This window comes from Gymnoscopelus microlampas (genome assembly GCF_963454915.1).
Source record: "Gymnoscopelus microlampas genome assembly, chromosome: 7".
Taxonomy (NCBI): Eukaryota; Metazoa; Chordata; class Actinopteri; order Myctophiformes; family Myctophidae; genus Gymnoscopelus; species Gymnoscopelus microlampas.
In genome coordinates, this window is record NC_139944.1 from 39,148,854 (window position 1) to 39,167,741 (window position 18,888).

Consider the following 18,888-nt stretch of genomic DNA (forward strand, 5'->3'; position numbering starts at 1 on the left):
TCAGATGACACAATATGGCTCCATGGGTGTTTGTGTGCCAGGACAGCACGGGAAACACGCTCTGAGACGCAGCCGAAGCTCCTTGTTGAATACAAAACTAATAACGGGGTTCGCCCCCGCCTGGAGGAATGTCATCCACACAGCTATGGTCAGGAACACCTGTGGAACGGTGACCCCTTTCACGAATATCCGAACGTAGCACGCGATCACATAAGGGGCCCAGAGAAGGAGAAACGACAGTGTCATCATGTAATACATTTTCCCAATGCGCTTCTCCATCTTAAACTCATCCAAGACGAGCAGCCTCCTGTTCCCGTTATTCTGCGAGGCTTGCCTGATGCCCACCAGCGTCGGCGGCGTGGGACCGCGTCCGAACCCGGCGATCCAATTGGCGGCCGCTTGCCCCGTGGCCCCGGGGCCGTGGAACGTCCAGTTCTGACTGACGGCCGGCACCAGCTGGGCCGGCCTCATCTTGCGATGGTCGTACACGAAACACAGCATCTTTATGTAAACGACGTGCGTCGCGCCCACGATGACGGCCAGCATCAACATGAACCCCAAGGAGTCGTTGTTCGCTCTCACGTATCGATGCTCGAAGGCGCACTGCTCCTCCTGGCGGATGAACGTGTACGTGCCGACGTCGAACACCGGAGGGAAAGCCATGGCCACGGAAAGGGTCCAGACCATGCATATGACCGCCGCGCACGATGTCCACGAAGTCATCCGCTTGGAGTAGAACCTGTGATGCGCGATGGCCATGTACCGGGTGACACTGACGCAGAAGAGCAAAAACGCGCCGTGGAAACAGAAAAGGACCGACGTGAAAGCGATTGTTTTGCAGCTTAAAACGCCGTGCGTCCAAGTGGAGCCGCTCTTGATGGACGTCAGCACGAAGGGAAAGCACACGGCGGCTCGGATGACATCTGCCACGCAAAGATCAAGGAGAAAGTAATACGGAGCCTTGTGAAGGGAGCTGTCTTTGACCAGCAGCAGGGACAGCGACACGTTCCCCACCAGGCTGACACACATGATGAGCCCCAGTGAAGCCACTTTCAGCGCGGAGGAGGCATCGCTGTGGAGCGAAGGGTTGCTTTCCCCAAACTCACTCGCGTTTGCCATCTATGCAACCGAGCCAGTGTCACAAGCGCGTTGATTTTATATCCCCACATCAAGTGGACTGGCCTCTACGCCGCTTGAAGTGACCGTTTTTAATGGTTGATGAAAAGTGACAAAGAAATGAACATGATGGATATGCTGCTTTATAAGTCTAGGCTACATCAGGGGAAACTGTTCCGATCCACTCGCCTTGGATAATTCATTATTCCACTCTGATCTGATCTGATCCATCGGAACAGGGGCGATAACAGCACTGTTTTTATACTTAATTTTCTTCTTATCCTTCATCTCACAAGTGTCCAATGCGAAAATCATGGCAAAACACCGTTCTGTGTAGGTCCATTTTCTGTTGACTGAAAGCAGCCCATTGTGTTAATCATGTTTGTTGAAATCATCCAATACAGCCTACAGGAATAAACAATAAAAAAAAGCATCTCAATTTCCATTGATGGCCGAGGTTGTCTATAGTCAGCTCCGTCAAAGGTTGTTCATATCAGATGCATCAATGCAGCGAGTCAGTCCACCTATCTATGGACCGAACAACTAGGCTATAATAGTCTACTGCTTGCAATTTACAATAACTTGTTTGTAGTCTTAGTCTATCTAGCCTACTCTATGCTATGGAGTGACGGCGGTTTGGCCAGAGAGGTGACCGTGCCACGGGCAATTATCATAGCCGAGACGCCGATGCGATGTAGGTCCGCTTGCGCGAAGTAGGCTATGAAGTAGGCCTGGAATCATTAGTCTATTGGTCCTTGTCTCATGCAATCTGGGGCCACGGATCAGTGTGGCTCGATGCACTGGAGAGATGCAAATGTTACAGTCTCAGTTCCCTTCCCATCAGGCTATTACAAGCTGCATGCTGACTGGTTCAGCATTAAAGGCACAGGCTTGTTTATATTTGCATTTGTCATGAGATGAGATGCACTGATCGAGCAGCATTATAGCCTCCTTGCTGTAGTAACCTATTAATGTCTGTCTGGATGGACCAGAGTTATTCTCCAGGAGAATTTATCCTTATAAGTTAGTTGGCGCTAATATTAAAACAAACGTGTAGATCGGTTTGTTTGTTAATAAATAAATACAGGCTAATCCTTTCATTTGATACATTAATTTCCCAAAGATTTTCCCTGTCCATATAAGTCTGAAATATTTATGCTATAGGTGTACAGTGCAGAATTTAGCCTACTTTATTTGCAAACAGATTTCCCTGTGGAAGACATCAGAGTTGATATATAGTGTTTGAAACCCCTCACTGCATGTGATTACTTCCAGTTAAATTCTCAGTTTTATTTTAACTCTTGAGAGTGTAGGCCTACTACAAATAGAAGTAAATGGATCTGTAATATTTGGTTCAAATTTACACTCTCAGAGTTAAATTAAAGGTGCAGTAAGTGATGTTTTTTTGTTAAATGAAGTGTTAAATAGCTCTACATTCTGTAATCATAGTGTTTGTTCAGTAAGGTCTCCCCAGTTTCATCCAATCAGGAGGGACACTTTAACACTAATGATTTAACTGCATTGTGTGTTTTGGTGTTGCACAACAAGGCAACCTCATTATTTTGAGTGGATTTCACAAATAAGCAATAAACACAATGGACAGCCACTGCAGCATTGGCGTATATCAAGCTTATATATCAAGCTACAATATTGTCATGTTATGCCATGATGCCATAAAGAGCTGGACCTAATCCACCAATTAGTGTAGTTGTATCATACATTACCCATGTTTTCCCATGTCTCTATCCGCCCCCCACCCCCCACCCCCCCCAAAAAAAACAAAAGGCGGAAAAAAATATATATATAAACATCACATGGCACTTACTGTATGCACACCATCGCAAAGGACCACAATGGAAAGCTATCACACTTTTTGGATTGTATCCATATCTATAATGTTTGTCAATTAAAAACATCGATCAATCAATCAATCAATATCAGTCACCAACTCAGATCCAGGGATTACATTAAATGTCACAAAAGGAATAACTGGAATGCAGCATAATTATCAATTGAAAACAACACGTTTTAATCCTTAATGCATAAAAGGTTAGAAAATACATAATAAATATCAAACTCTTTGTGCCAATATAAAAACAGTGCAACCAGGGCTAGGTCTATATGTTTCCACTATTGTGTATCTACTCATTTTAAGTAGATACTTAAAAGTAGGCTACAAATAAGACAAGTAGCCAAATGTAGCAAACAGACATGAATGCTGCTGCGATTCACCAGCGCCATCTGCAGCCAGTGCTATGCAATATCTTTACATCTGTAGGCTAACAGCATTTAATACAGGCTACAACTATCACATTTTCCTAATCCTATTTATTATTTTTTAAAGGTTGATAGTACGATTCTGTTTCTTTACCATAAATCGTGACTTCTAAATTAAGCCAGTCGTTACTTTAAACGGTAAGTATCACGCAAATAAGTTTAATTTATTTGTGCATATGATATGACAGTTTGCAGTACAAATACTCTGTTACAAGTAAAAGTACGGAATTCAAATTGACTTGAGTGAAAGTACCAAAGTATTGGCATAAAAATGTACTTAAAGCACCAAAAGTATAAAGTAGTCATTATGCCGAATAATTTCACAAGTTTTCAAAATCTTTAGAAAATAGCAGATCTACAAGCTCACAATGCCTCACATGCAATTAATTAAAGTAGCCTACAGAAAATTGGAAATACTCCAGTAAAGTAAAAAAAAAATACTTGAGTAAAGTACGTAGTTAGCTACTTAACATCCACTGGTCTGCAAACAATGCAGCGCTAGATAAACCTAATAACGGGGTAGCCTACATGCACAGAAGCCATATTATCACTTCCTTCACAGGTTATACTAATGAAGGCTCTGTTCCATTTAGTGTAGCGCCGTGGTTTCCACGAGCCCCATAACTCTGGGAGTGTACAAATGGAACCAAATGGACCCGTAAGTTACACACCCGTAAGGGGCCATTTGGAAGCCCATGAGGGTCCCTGGACCCCAACTTTAGAACCACTGGTGTAGCAGAGTGTTTCCAGCAATGACTGTGGGCCAACATGCAGAATGACTCTGTTTGACCAGAATGGAACAGAGCCTTTATTAGTATCATTAGTAACACCTGTGCATTTCTTCATAATATGGCTGCTGTGAATAGAGCCTATTAATCACTTTCGGACATCCATCCAGCTGCTACGACGTTTTTTTGTTTCCGACTGTGTGACGCAGCAGAATCGTCATATATGTATACTTCCTCGTACTAAGGCGTCGCTAGCCGATCTACAAGCTCAGAATGCGTCGCATCGCAACGCGCTGTGAGCTTGTCGATCGGCCATTTACAGACGTCATCGTCATCCGGCTGGTGGGCGGAATGGAAAAGCGGCACGGCAGTGTTTTCTGTGCTGACTGAGTCTGACCGACGACCCCGGCCCCGGGTTTATATTTTATAGAGAAGCTTCACACACACAGGCCACAAAAACTGTTATTTTGCGCTCAGAAATGTCGGTTCCTGTCGGTAAAACCCTGCAGATGGAGAGGGACGCACGCAGCGAACCGACACTTAATACAGCTGAAAATAACATTGACATCGACGAGAAGGAATTGGAAAATATCACAAAGAAGCAACACGAAGAGGACGCCACAGCGTTGCCTCTCCACTCCCCCTGGACCTTCTGGCTCGACAGGTATTATTATTATTATCTATATATAATACATTAACCTACTTTTCACCATGTCCAGTCCACACGTTCAATACATGGCAAACACAGACGATAGGAAACGCCGATAATGGCGATAAAACGGCGATTCCGTAGGCCCCAAGCCAACATGCAGGGATAGCCTTGCTTGCGTTAATATTTCACTTTCAAATGTTGGCAGAGAAGCCGGTTAAACAAAGTTAGAAGTTTTGACACGGGATGTCGTCAAACACGGCAGAAAGTGTTTCGCTGAAGCAAAATGCCTGAGTCGAGGTGGTCGTCGAGGCTGCAATCTAGGATGCAACAGTTGTAGCCTATCAAACGTAACGCTACATTGTTTCCAGTCTAATTTGGCGTTTTGCAGTGGTTAAAGTAACTAAGCACATTTACTAAAGTGCTGTACTTCTATCAGTACAATTTTGAGTTTTTTTTTTTACTCTGCTGGAGTATTTCCAATTTTCAGTACTTTTACTTCTACTCCACTACATCTCAGAGGCAAATATTTAACTTTTACTCCTCTACAATTATATGAAAACTTTAGTTACTTTGTAGATTTTGAAATCTTACATTAACCACTTCAGCCCATTTCCCACTGCCATTTGAAAAATGAGTATTTCTATATTGCAGTATTGATACTTTTACTTAAGTAAAACATGTGTACTTTTTCCACCACTGGTCATCGAGGCTGCAAAGTGCAAACTAGGATGCAACAGTAACATACCTAAACCAAACGTTATATCATTTTCGAGTCTAATGTGTAGTTTTGGGGTTAATATGGCTATGTGTGCTGTATCCATAGGGCTGGCTATACTATGGCCCCTGGCTGATTCCTATGTAATTGTTGCCTGTTATGTAGGTTAGCCTACTTATTCTGAACATGTAAGCGTTTTACAAGAGAGCCGGAACTGTGTAGTGTGTACCAATTATGTGTATTGTTCATTTGCGTCTTGATAAGCAGCTACAGCTTCGTATAATAGAAAATGGGCCAGTCATCTTGCATCATGAGCCAGAAGGATGTCTTCTTTGGAAGACAAGATATGACCTACATTCAAAAGTAGTCTAGCTTTCCTACTTTAGTGGCACTGGCAGCTGCAATTTTGCGAAACGGTCATTGGCCTACACAGGCAAATCACAACATCGGAAAAAGGATCAAGGATTGCAGATTAGGCTATGCATAACACTGTCTCTGTAGTGTATACAATACTGTTTTTAATATTTAAAGTAGGTGTATGTGATATTGTTTTAGTTGCTTAAAACAAAACGTTTGTGAAAAAGTTAAAGCTGTATATTCAGATAACCAGTAATCATTGCTATACATAGTTTGTTCTTAGTATTTAATAATCAGAAAATGAATGTTTTGGTCGTTTGCCAATTTCATCCAATCAGGTGATTCGTTTATCAACTAAAAAGTTTCATTTTGTGTGCTCTTCTCTTTGTCATTACTTCCACTTGTTTATCCGGTATACTTCTGTAATAGTTTTCTCTTCTGCTTGGATAAAATTGATATCCTGACCTAAAAATGCATTCAAGAGAGACAGGGAGACCCCTGTTACTGAACAAACACTCAAGAGTAGTAATGATTGCTATCAGAATATAGAGCCATTTAATACTTATTTTTACCAAAATAATATCACTTACTGCACCTTAAAACAAGTCTTCTTGTGCGTAACCATTAAGTACATTTGTTATTGGGGGATGTTACAAGCATTTCACAATTTTTGTTTTTGTTTTAGGTCATTGCCAGGGACAACTGCTGCAGAATGTGAATCCAATCTGAAGAAGATCTACACTGTTAAAACTGTCCAGGTGGAGAATATTTTGTTTTTTATAACTGCGACTATAGGTTTTAGTAAGATAATCTTAGGCAGAAGGGGAAGGGTCTGTTCAGATGCAATGTACTAAAGCTGTGTTGTAAAATCATATCATTTAGCCAGCAGCTACATGTTTTAAAAATGTGTCGCATATAGTTTTTTGGTCTTGAGCCCAAATGCCCCTTGAAACCTGTAATGTTTGACTACTGACTAGACAGCATGGCCCTAGACTAGAGGATCGATTCCCCCCCCTAACTTCCAGGATAATAGTCAGGCGCACTAAGGTTTCAGACAATAGAAACATGCACAGTAGTGTCCTCTATGTGCTAAGCTTGCAACACCAGATTTGGTACTAGTTCATATTCGTGCTAAAAAATCCTACGTGGTCCTGAGGACTAGGGCTCTATGGCAGAGGCATGATCTACTGCTTCTAATCCTTGCTTGCAGCCAATCAAGTTAGGCGGGACAGATAGCTTGCATTCGATTGGCTACTTCCTCACGGAGGTGTATCCTACAATACTTGACTGGTTTCTTGGAGAGAGAGACTGGTCTGCGATGAGATTATTAATTAAAATCGCGTGCAAATCTACTGTACACTGCAGCAACAAATTGTAATCAACAGAACATGGCAGTGGCACCCCCACCGGAAAAGAAATGGTGTGTTCACACGCCTCAGAACTTTCTTGAAAGTTATCTTGACAGATGGCCAAGCCTCTGCAAATCAAGACCTCCCCTTCCCCACCATGCGTTTTGTACGATCTGCAAGAAAGATATTAACATCTGTCATCAATAATCAGCAGGTAATAATTGAACATAAAGAAAATCTCAAAAAGTCTAAAAAAAAAAGGCTTTATGTAGTTGTTTTTGACGCGTGATTTGGGAACGTACGGGACCGGTTGGCAAACCCTGCCCCCCCCCCCCCCCCCCCCCCCAGTGGAATAAGGATATTTTAGACTGCAGGACCAGCTCTGTTAACCCCCGCATCGCTGTGATAATGTCATGAATGATATAGAATATAGATGATATTTAGAATATCTAACTATATAAATGGCGACCAACTTCCGCACCCTCGGTGTCCACACCCCACAGCTCTGTTATCGACTAAACAACGCACCGCCAGACCACATGTCGCCAACTGACTCGCCACGCCGGCCGCGCTGAATTTACGCCTCGCGTAGGGGACATCTCACTGCTCAATACACCTTTTCCACCGCGCAACATAATTAATTCTACTCACCAAATGTCGGACAAAACGGAAGGGGAGGCAGCTTCGTACCGTTTACCGTGCGCACGACCTCATCACCACAACAGCACGCAGCCGCTGCGGGGGTTTTTTCCTTTTTTTCCAAACTTTTTTTTTGGTCACCATTTTCTCCAGGCACCATTTCTGGTGTAACGTCGGGTGTTTCTTTTCACCAGCCAATCACCTTTCACGTTGCCACGTCGCGCTGACGTACGCTAAACAAGCGCTGCCGTGCGCACAATGCAAACGAGCCCAAAGGCGCGCAAAAATCAGCCGACCATTGCTTAGACACAAAGTCAGACCTGGCAACGCAGCCTACGCCAATCATGTGTGAGAGATCTACAAGCTATGGGGCAGAGACGCCACCGTATCTTAGCAACAACTACAGCGCTCACTCTCATTGGTCGTGTCACGCTAAGAGCAGTCTCCAGACAATGGCATCGCAGACAGCTTGCTGTTACTGCTGTAGCCATCACAGGCAGTTGCAGCACGACGGACAGGGCGCTGTGATAGCTGCCATGTCGCTAACGCTAACCTGGTTGTCATGCCTGCAGCGGCTGTGCAATCACTTTGTCAACAATGCACGTTCGTGTGGTGAATGTCTATATTGCTGCTCAGTTCGTCCATTGTAGATGGTGTATGTTTGTGTGTGTCTTCTGGAGAACTATGTAGCTCCACAGCAACTACAGTAACTAACGTAATGGCAGGACCGCCCCGTGCAACGCATGTTAGCCTGCATTATGGTCATGTAGTAATTTCAGATAATTTCGCTCCGATTACAGCAGTGTTTATCAACCCTTTCACGCCGCCCCCCCCCCCCCCCCCCCCCCCCCTGGGACCCCCCCATTCTGTTTGACTCCGTTCCACAAGTAAATATTGTGAAAATAGCCGATCTACAAGCTCGAAACGCCTCACGTTCAGAGGCTTTGTAAGCTTGGAGATCGGCTATTTCCTACATGATTGCCTCTTTCTTACATTCTTTGCCAATGTGGCCCATGTTTTCATAGCATAGTTTATTGACTACTTCTGTTGCAGAAATGGCCATTTCCTTTACTTTCGGTTGTTTATTGTCTCCGCCAGGCCGAAAGGCATGGCGCAAGACTATGTTTCACCCCCTGTCCGTCCGTCTGTGATAGCTAATCTCTCACATCGTTGACTTGATCGCAGCAAAATAACAGCCCGATGTGGAGAGTCAGTGAGAGCTGGATAAACGACGTAAAATGTGTCAAAAGGAGTCTGTACGGCTGTCGATAAATGAACACATGACGTCGGTGGGAGAGCAGATATTGTGTCTTTTGGACAAACAGCAGCGTGGTGCTGATGTTTGTTGTGTGAAGCAGCTTAATGTGAGAGTGTTTGTGTTGGAGCGCCTCAGTGCGGCTGCAGAGTTCATGTGCAACCTCTTCCAGAGAGACACAGAGACACTAGAAACTCTGCTGGGGAAAAACAAACACTGCTGGGCATTGACTTTCCTATGGACATTGATCTACACACTGCAGGTATATCTGCTACACACACAACATCAAACTACGCACTGCAGGTATGATGCAGCGTTTGCATTACAGCCAGCATGCCAGCGTAGTTCCCATATGGTTTCAAGGTGGGCTAAACCATATGGACCCCATGTCAGCAATGTCAGCGGCATCCACTTCAGTCCCAACTGCGATGCCCATGCAGGCTATAAGTAGCTTCTACCTGGCCCTTAGGTGGGCCCCAACTAGCCATGTTTATGTGGGACCAAGGCGGGTCCTAACTGGGTTTGCCCATGCAGGCATTAACTGGGTTCTACCTGGGCCCTAGGTGTACCCTAACCAACCACAGTGCAGTGCCCATCGCTCCAATTGTTGTGACGTCAGGGCTCTCAATACTGCACATTGGTGGAGGAGGAGGGGCCGCAGGGCGACCGCACACATCGCTGAACCAATGGTAGCCCACGGATGTTTCCTCTGTGGATTTACAATCTGCCCCTCTATGCCACATATCATCCGCACTACAGGGTCTTCACTGACCGAGCCACGGCCCCACTGACCCTCATGACGCTACGCCACTTAAACGTGCGGCAGCATGCGCTGGGTTGCCAGGTTTGCACAGCCTGCGCCAGAAACAAGCAACCACCTTCATGAAAAAAAAACAAACACCGAAATGGTCCGCAATGTTCCAGGGGTGTCCCCGCGCGTCCCAACACTCCACAGGGGGTCAGTGGACCATCAGGGGGTCCGCGGACCCCCTGTGGACCCCCTGAAACATAAGAAATATTATTTCTTCAAATTTTTTCCTTTTTCAAAAAAACTTTTCCACAGTTTCACTCCGGCGATTTGGGTCCCCCTACATACACACGCCTGGGCCCCGTGCGCGGCTGGGGTTGAGGGGGGCGTAGCCCCCCGAAACTCTAGTATAATATATTGAGATAATGATTATTCTGGAATTGGTCGCTTTCATTGCTGTTTCCTCAGCAGAAAACCATCCGTTCCTTTTCTTTATTTCAATGGATTAAGTAACAGCCGTCTGCCAGCCTGCAGATGATGGATGGATCATGGATGCTAATATTGATAATTCTTATCACCAAATGCCTGGTCTCAGTAGTCTGTACTGTCATATACCTCACGTGAGTAACAAGTGCTGTACTCGACTATTCCGCCAAAAAATAGAACGGTACATACCGCAAACTGTACAGGAAAATAGGGCATGTGAGAACGCCTCTCCTACTTTTAACTCTATGCTCCTACTGCACAAATGCACAAAAGCTTTTTTTAGTAACAGTGTCCTGTCTCACTAGCTGTGTGGCATAACACACAGCAAGGCCCGGCTATGTACCGTTCAAGCAGGCGTGATTCAGCCAGTGGAGACAGTCGGGGGCGGGTTTGCCAACCGGTCCCATACGTTCCCAAGTCACACGTTTTTGACAGACAGGAAACGGGGAGAGAGAGATGGGGAGAGATATGCAGCAAAGATTGTCGGGAACGGGACTCGAACCCGAGATGCGCTGTCAGGCTACATTGGAGCCTAGGTGCCCGGACCGCTATGCCAAGCTGATTTCTTGTTTAATACCTTGATGATATGGAGGCTAGTGGGAATAAAATGACCGTGTTCAAGCGAAGCGTACACTGAAACGGTGTGCGCAAAAGCGTGCAAGTGTGGTAGTAGCAATTTAAAGGATCTTGCTTTTTAATGGTCAGAGACACTGGTCTTTAAACTCCTGTCTTCTTAGCCATCCAAAACATAGTATATTTTACATTAACCAATATGATATGGCCGCATTAATGTCTTGGGAAATTGTTTATTGGAAAGACTGGTAACCCTTTAGCTTATTGAAAAGAGTGGGAACCCTTTAGCAGAAATTCCATTAGACTAAACAAATACAATTGCATTTTTGTTACATCAAGCCATTGATCAGCTTACTTTTGTGCAACTAGATATTTTGTAGCAGTTTTCCACTAAAGCCCTACAACCTATTATTTTGCAATAACACATGTACATGGTGGTAAAAAAATCTCACTAAGATGAACTGGTCAAAGTATTTACATTCAGCATTTGCATGTTGTCATTTGGTAGCTTAAAACATCAGTCATTTGGTTGCTCATGTAAATTGTCCTTTGTTTTATGTCCTCTTCATAGATGTTCTGGAGTGTGTACAACAACATTCCTCCAGTGACTGCCTTGCCCATGAGATGTAGCTATCACTTAATGCGTGGAGAGAGGAGACCACTATGGTATGGCTCTCACCAATGATGTTTAAGTTGTGGATGGTATTTTCCTTACCACTGGTTTATATGTAAATGTGGATTATTATGTAGCCCCTCACTTCTAGTCCTGTGTGTGTGTGTGTGTGTGTATAATATATATATATATATATATATATATATATATATATATATATATATATATATATATATATATATATATAAAGCATCAAAATGTGATGATCCATCTGATGCAGTTCTTTATCCAACATAGGGAAGAAGAGAGCAATGCAAAAGGAGGTGTATGGAAGATGAAAATACCAAAAGAAAGCACCGTAGGTGTTTTTCCTCTTCAACACGGTTTTTATTCACTTCACATAAATCACAGCATTGTTAATGGATTCTTATGGTCTTGTTTTAGGCAGCAGTTTGGAAAGAATTGTTACTTGCTACTATTGGGGAGCAGTTTGCAGATTACTGTGCTTCAGGTGAGTGTGTCAAGTCTGTACTTGATATTGTATGCACTGCTGTCGGGGTTGATGAAGTTCATGTATTTTAGCTACTGTAAGAAGACATTAATATATGAACAGAAACAAACGGACATGGTCTACTACTATACTTTACCTGACTCTTGTTGCAACTGACTAACACTGGGTTTCAGTTTTTGGGATTTTGGGGATTTCAGTTTGCTGTTGCCATATCAGCTGTTATGCATTGTTCCTAGTTATATGATCGAACTCTCTCTGGTGTCTCTCTGTTTACAGATGATGAGGTTGTAGGTGTCAGTGTAAGCGTTCGTGATCGGGAAGATGTTGTTCAAGTCTGGAATAATGATGCGCGTCTCGCCAGTGAAGCTAATATCTTGGGAAAAGTCAATGAGCTGCTCCCTCACATATCTTTTAAAGCTGTTTTTTATAAACGTGAGTATGACCTCCCATATTTTCCAAATCAAATATACCACAACAACTTGAGTTGTTCAGCAACAAGACTATGCAAAGTTAACAAACTGCACTCTGAGCTGCATAATTTAAACATTCCAATTCAAATCAGTGTCTGTCAGTGAATTTTTGAAGGATCGTCCATAGCTCTGTCTGGGCTGGTGTTGCTTCATAACACGGAAACGGCTGCTTAATCTCAGGAGAAAGTGTTTAATTATGTTTTTTAGTTTAGTTTGTTTTTGGACAGCTAGATTTTTTAAATCTCTCTTAAATCTCTCTATAAAACTTTTTTGACCATGTTCACCCTGCTCCAAATAGTCTGACATACTGTACAGTAGTTGTGAAGTCAATGCTGTGATTAACGTCACGGTTAAGCTACAGTACCATGGCCATGTACAAGATTCAAGATTATTTTTTACAACCGGGTATGATTGGGTTACGGCTCCTCAACATACAAGATAAAAAAAAAACAAGTTACATACATCCCATTACACAAGTAGGCTATAATTCAAATATACAAATACAAATTACTGGGTACATATAGTCAAAAAGCTCTTAAAAGACGCTTGTCAGTGTGCTTTATTATTATTATTATTTTGTTACCAAGAGCGCTAAAAGTTGAGAATATTTTCAGTGTTTATGATATGGGCTGTTATTATTAGCTTACCAGTCACGACCGTAGACAAAGAGCTGTTCGTCGGAACTGATGGTCTCTCTATTGGATGTATTTGCTCTCTATGAACCACTGTCGGCCGTGGAGGATGTTGTGCACCCACACCCAAGTACTTAAGCCTGACGATGAAAAAAAACTAAGCTAGTGCTTCTCCTCTTGTTGCTTGACATGGAAATATTGGAAAACACAGATGCATAGCCAACCAGTCCAAGATGATAAACAAGATCCATGCTTTGTCCCCCCCCCTTTCATTTACAGCAGAAAAGTGCTCTAGTCAGCACCGTTTCTCAAATTAAAGTCAATTTAATTGACAAATGACCAAGTTAATACTGGAAGTGGCGGTAGTTTAATCCCTAGATATTGTTTTGATACTGTTGTGAGCTTATAGATCTATTTTTGCTGAATATTTGCGGCAGCATAGGGATGCTAGGGTTCATGGGGTTAAAAAGACAGCTGATTCACATCAGAAAGTTTGTTTGCTTTTGAGTTTTTGCTTGGAACATTTTGTTGGTGTTTACAATGCTTTAAAATGGGAACACATGGAAGGTGGGACATGTGCATTAATGTTAGAAAATTAAGCCAAGGTTTTCTGAAGATTGATGCATGTTACGAGGGTCTATACTGATTATGACTATTTTTAATTTTCAGCTCATAAGGAACATCATGCCTTCGAAGGAGGACGTTCAAGACATTAGGTTGTAGGGCACCTTATTTTCTTCAATCTGAACTCTTTGCCTGAGGATCAGGCACTCGCCACAATTTAATCAAGAGTCGTATTTTGGATTCAAGGAAATCTTCAGTATATTTTTTATAAATTTTAATAACTAATGCCTAACTTTTTTCCATTTTAAGATTCAGAATTGGCCTGTATTCTGAATTCTTCAGTATGTTCAGAGTAGGATTTTTAATTTTTATGATTTTAATTTTGTCTTCATCTTTTTAGTTAATGTTAATTAGTTCCTTTCATATTGAACTGAACTGCACTGTTCTCTGCACCGCTTATGGACCTCAGGCAATTTATTCCTGTTCTAGAGGTTGCAGTAATATATTCTCACCGTGTTAAACTGTTAGATGTGTCTTATTTGTTAACATTTATTTAGACATTCATTATTCCATTGACACATTTTAGTGCCAAAGCACTTTATGCATAGGTGGGGCCTATGCTGGAGTTTGTCCCACTCACGAGGGTGCAGTACATGGCCAAAGCTGTCGGAAGATGTATTGCATAAATATTGGCCTTCAATTATGAAATAATCATACATTCAAGGTTATTGTAAGAAACATGCCAGATGTGATTTATGAAACTTCAGAACAGCTTTGAGCACAGGATGGAACCTTCTAGAGAGCACAACACACCCACATTTAGCGGTTGCCGTTAATGATTACATTATGTGGAAAGTAAACGGGTACATGAGTGACAATGACATGAGTTAATGCGGTCATGTACAGTAGGCTAATGTGCATACTACTTTGAAGAGAGATGCTGTACTTTGTCTCTGTTATATGAGTAGGATTGAGCCCTACATAATTTACCACACTCGTATACAAGCAAAACATTATTAGAAAATGTTGGAGGCTTAATTTGTTTTGTCGTAATTTGGAGCATTGTGCTACCATATTTCCATGTTTTAATTTCTGTTTTGTCAGGGTTGGTGACTAAACTTGAGCCAAATAGGCTGAAGTGTCAGGTTTCAATAAATAATGCATAGTGGCTTATTTCGGCATTTTATGAAATGCAGAAAACGCCTTCCAATGAATTAATTCAAGCTAGATGGGAGAAGGACTTGGTGTAATGATCCAGTTCAGTTAATTTGCGATGCAAATATAAACTTGTATCCAGATTAAAGTATGTTCTCCAATTTCTAAATCGGGGCCATTATTCCCAGACATGACCTTTTTACTGGGTTATGTTTGGAAAGTGGTTAACAAGCTGTGGTTGTTTGCTTTTTTTCTATATGCGACAATCACACCACTTTTGTTTCAAGTTTGGACTCAACTAACTAGTTATTATAATGGATGGATGATGTAGTTTCTATTGTAAACCATTTATTTTGGATGATAGGGAATTGGTAATTTAAAATGAAAGTATAGACTATTTTAAATGGAATATAGGGTTCCTCTCATACCTCACAACCGTTTGCTGGATATGGGGAGTGACACATTTTCGGTCATTCTCTGCATTAGGATTAGGTTAGAGTTTCAGCATCTTTCTGTGTTTATAATACTCATGCAGTACCCGTTATCAGTAGCCTGATTATCTGAAATTGGCTGCAGTGTCGGCGATTACAAGGGGGAGGGGATTCAAATTTCCCTAAACCAATCACAAGAGTTCCACGAATCCGCCTACATCTGATGTCATCGCACAGCTTGTTTTAGCAGATATTCGCTGATTGGCTTGTCGTTAGACCCACCCCCACCTCCGACTCTCATTGGACGGTATTTTTTGTATTGAAGATATCGTAGCATAGACATATAAAGGTAGACGCCCCCTCCGGCTCTGAGGCGTTTGAATCTTGGGCGCGCACGCACCATCTTCCGCCCTCCCTCGGGAAGTTGCCGCGTAGGTCACAGAAGGGGACGTTCGGTAGGCCAATCAGAGGCAGGTGGGGGCGGGACGACTAAATTCTGACAAGTCCTGGAAAAGACACGCTGTGATTGGCCAGTAGTCAACGCGCTGTGATTGGCCAGTAGTCACTTTGAGTGGCAGCGTGCCCCTGCTAGTATGGCGGCCGCGATACAGGTCGCTCCAACGAACTGCAGCGGCCAATGAGGTATCTAGTTTTCTAATCTATGTATCCTAGGCTCACATTTCAACACCAGACCAAGAGGCAGTCCAGTCAGAGATTGGGCGGGGTCTATGGTTTGGAACCAGGCTACGTTATCGGAGTACTTGAAACTGAAGGCCAGTCTGTGACAAAGTCATCTATGTCCTAACGTGGCAGAGTTGTTCCCCCCCCGAAAAGTTAAAAGGAAATTAGCAGTTTGTTTTTTTATGTGAATCCTAATTCTATTATAAGGAGGGTATGAAAATCAGAAATGTGTTGCCTGTGCAAAACTCGTCAACGTCCCCAGGACTTTTGTGTTATCCTTTTAGCTCAGATGTCTGACTGTACTTTGTGCCATTTACATTTCTGTCCAATAAAGTAATCAATCAAACGCCCCTTTTCACAGGGTTCCTAAGCAGTTACCGGTAATTGATTTGTAGGAGCTACAGTATTTCACCTAGCTACAATCTTCTGGCAATGATTTAGCAGCATAATAGCATACAGTACATAGTCAAAATGTAACATACGTACATTTTAATGGTTTGATTTTAAAACAATGTATTTACAGAAGCATCAAGCTATTTGTACTCAGATTGCAGATATGGTCTGAAAAATCTACCAAGTATAACATTTTAAAAGGTAAAATGTGTAGGAACTGGTGGTGAATTTCCAGCGTAAGCTCTTGATTGACTGACTTTTTTGGACAAAAATGTATAGGTATACATTTAACATATATTCGTACATATCTGTCAAAAGGATAAAACAAAGCTCTAGAGCTTATTTCCATTGTGGTCCTTTTGAGTGCAAATGTTTGTGTAAACTGACAAATCAAAACACATGTGGTGTTTTTGTGGGGGATGAGCAGAGACATACAGAAAAATACAATCAATAAATGCATTTATACTATTGCAACCTAGTGTACTGTAAATGGAACGACGGAATTCTGAAATGCCTCTTACTAAAACTTGAGTTTCTTAACTCTCAGCAAAGATGAATGTGTTTGAGTGGTTTCTGAATTGACTGCTCATCCAGGGTTTCCACTCTTGTTAATTCTGACATAGTACCATATATCAAAACGATGTGAGAACTGTAAGAAGTTCTGGGTTTTCATTTTTATTATGATCGCAGTTCCTTTCCGAGATGTTTTCAAGAGAGTTAGGGGAATCATAATAATGAAATGTTCTTCCCACTCAGCAAGCAATAGCAATGCCATACTTTGTCACTGCCCACTAACTCTTTAAACTTGGTTACTGCAATATGAAAGATCCAATAATGATGTACTGTAAAAGTCCTATAGATTATTTAGAAATGACTAAAGGGATCACTTGAGTTCAGTGGTACTTACGTACATGTTACTGTGGAAAGCACGTTAGAAATTAGCTTTGTTCCAACCTGCTGGAAACACACACCAAAGCTTGATTTAATGGTTAGATGTTCTGGCTACTTGAGTAGAGTCCTTTTGATTTCCACAGCTTCTACTTAAGTGAGTCACTGTATATCCTTTCCATTTCTAGAATTGTGCCTTTGTCTAGGTTGTCATCACTTTAAGAACTTTATTTTAAATGTATGCAATTTAAATTGTCATCCCTGTTATGTTGTATTGGAAATAAAATGTTTCATTAGAGAGGGACGGTGTTCAATTTTTAACAATGAATACAGAGGGTAAATATTTCACACTATTCGTTTCTAACATTTTGTCTGAGTTGCTTGTATCGATATCAGATATTTTCTTGCTGTCTGTGGAATACCTGTAGTAACAGTACAGTATCAGCAAGACATAGAGGCATACATACATAATGACAGTGTATGCATACGGGCATATGCACATACTGTACAATCGCACACAATTCCATGCCTACGCATGGAAGCATGTGCACACATGCATGCATTTGGAAAAACAACACCACAGAGGTTACCCTCTAAAAGAGCAATTTCTCTTCATACCAGACTTACTGTTAATATTTTCAGTATTATTGGACAAGTAAAATTTAAACTTTAGAAATATGTACTGTAGAGTTGGTGGTTATCTGACAGGGCCAGTGAATCGGGCACAGCTGTAACTACTGGTACTGTATGTTGGTGGCCATCTGCTGTAATTCTAACTTGATCACAGTAGTGAAGGTGACTGTCACGGTTTACTGTAGGCCTATCTTGATAGATGTTTATTCTAACATCTAATCTATCTATTCTGAATTGCCATGTTATGTTAAGTTTGTTCTATTGTCTCTCTACTCAGTCCCCATGTTTTTTTTTTTTCTATCTCTGCACAAACATTATTGTGTTTTAATCTGTTGTCTGTTTTATTCTACTTACTCTGTTGTTTCATCACTTCTCTGCATGTTTAATTCTAGTTAATCTGCTGTTTCAGCTTAACTTTGTAATATCGTACTTAACTCGTGTTTAATCTCTACCAAACGTAGTCTTTTGTTTTGTAGTTCTTGGTATATTTAGCAATTAATAATAGCCTATTAGTGACTAAGTGACTAAGCTGCTATGCTCTTTGGTAAAGTTATAGCCAAGGGCAGGGAATAAACAATAGAGTGGGGTGACATAGATGTATGAGGCCCTCTAAAGTCACAAGGCCTTAGGCCTGATATCTAATCTGATAAGACCTACAGGCCTTGCTACGGTGTCAATTTAAAACGCATAAGTATTGCTGCATTTACGCTAGGCGTCCACACTATTCTAAAACTACTAAAAACTGAGACTTTTGAAAACCTTGAGTTGTAGTGTGAATGGGCGGAAATGGATACTTTTTGAAAATTATGACACAGACACCCAAGTTTGCTTCCTGATTGGGTCTTATCGGTCACAATATGCCCTTCCATGATTCGTCGCATCCCTATAACTTGACCCTAATTGGACCTGAAGAAAACAAAAGACAGTAAGACACCATTGACTACCAGTGGTTAATTCACTATGGTTAAATAATGACTATGTTTGTATGTAATAAGTATGGCCAAAGAACAGTAACAGAGTTG

At 41.9% G+C, this 18,888-nt stretch overlaps 2 protein-coding genes across 3 annotated transcripts; one reads left to right on the top strand and one right to left on the bottom strand.

Annotated features, from left to right (window-relative positions):
• Nucleotides 1–1,119, bottom strand: gpr27 (G protein-coupled receptor 27; the record flags this gene model as incomplete). Its single annotated transcript, XM_084061642.1, has 1 exon — nucleotides 1–1,119. One exon carries the CDS (start codon nucleotides 1,117–1,119, stop codon nucleotides 1–3), a length of 1,119 nt encoding a protein of 372 aa, XP_083917768.1.
• Nucleotides 1,120–4,473: 3,354 nt separating this feature from the next.
• On the top strand, nucleotides 4,474–17,534 carry LOC311048213 (eukaryotic translation initiation factor 4E type 3-like). Of its 2 annotated transcripts, XM_084061330.1 has the most exons (7): nucleotides 4,474–4,785; nucleotides 6,531–6,603; nucleotides 11,467–11,561; nucleotides 11,806–11,866; nucleotides 11,953–12,019; nucleotides 12,296–12,451; nucleotides 13,791–17,534. In XM_084061330.1, the coding sequence occupies exons 1-7, from the start codon at nucleotides 4,601–4,603 to the stop codon at nucleotides 13,835–13,837; spliced, it is 684 nt and encodes a 227-aa protein (XP_083917456.1). In that variant the 5' UTR covers nucleotides 4,474–4,600; the 3' UTR covers nucleotides 13,838–17,534. The 2 variants fall into 2 exon arrangements, with proteins under 2 accessions (XP_083917456.1, XP_083917457.1); XM_084061331.1 differs by lacking the exons at nucleotides 4,474–4,785; nucleotides 6,531–6,603 and adding an exon at nucleotides 10,322–10,456.
• The last annotated feature ends 1,354 nt before the right edge of the window (nucleotides 17,535–18,888 follow it).

Excerpts from the sequence above, each read along its gene's own strand:
- LOC311048213 (XM_084061330.1), top strand. The coding sequence starts at position 4,601 with ATGTCGGTTCCTGTCGGTAAAACCCTGCAGATGGAGAGGGACGCACGC. Across the intron at positions 4,786-6,530 it reads TGGACCTTCTGGCTCGACAG|GTCATTGCCAGGGACAACTG; the intron begins GTATTATTATTA and ends TTTTTGTTTTAG. Across the intron at positions 12,020-12,295 it reads TGCAGATTACTGTGCTTCAG|ATGATGAGGTTGTAGGTGTC; the intron begins GTGAGTGTGTCA and ends CTCTGTTTACAG.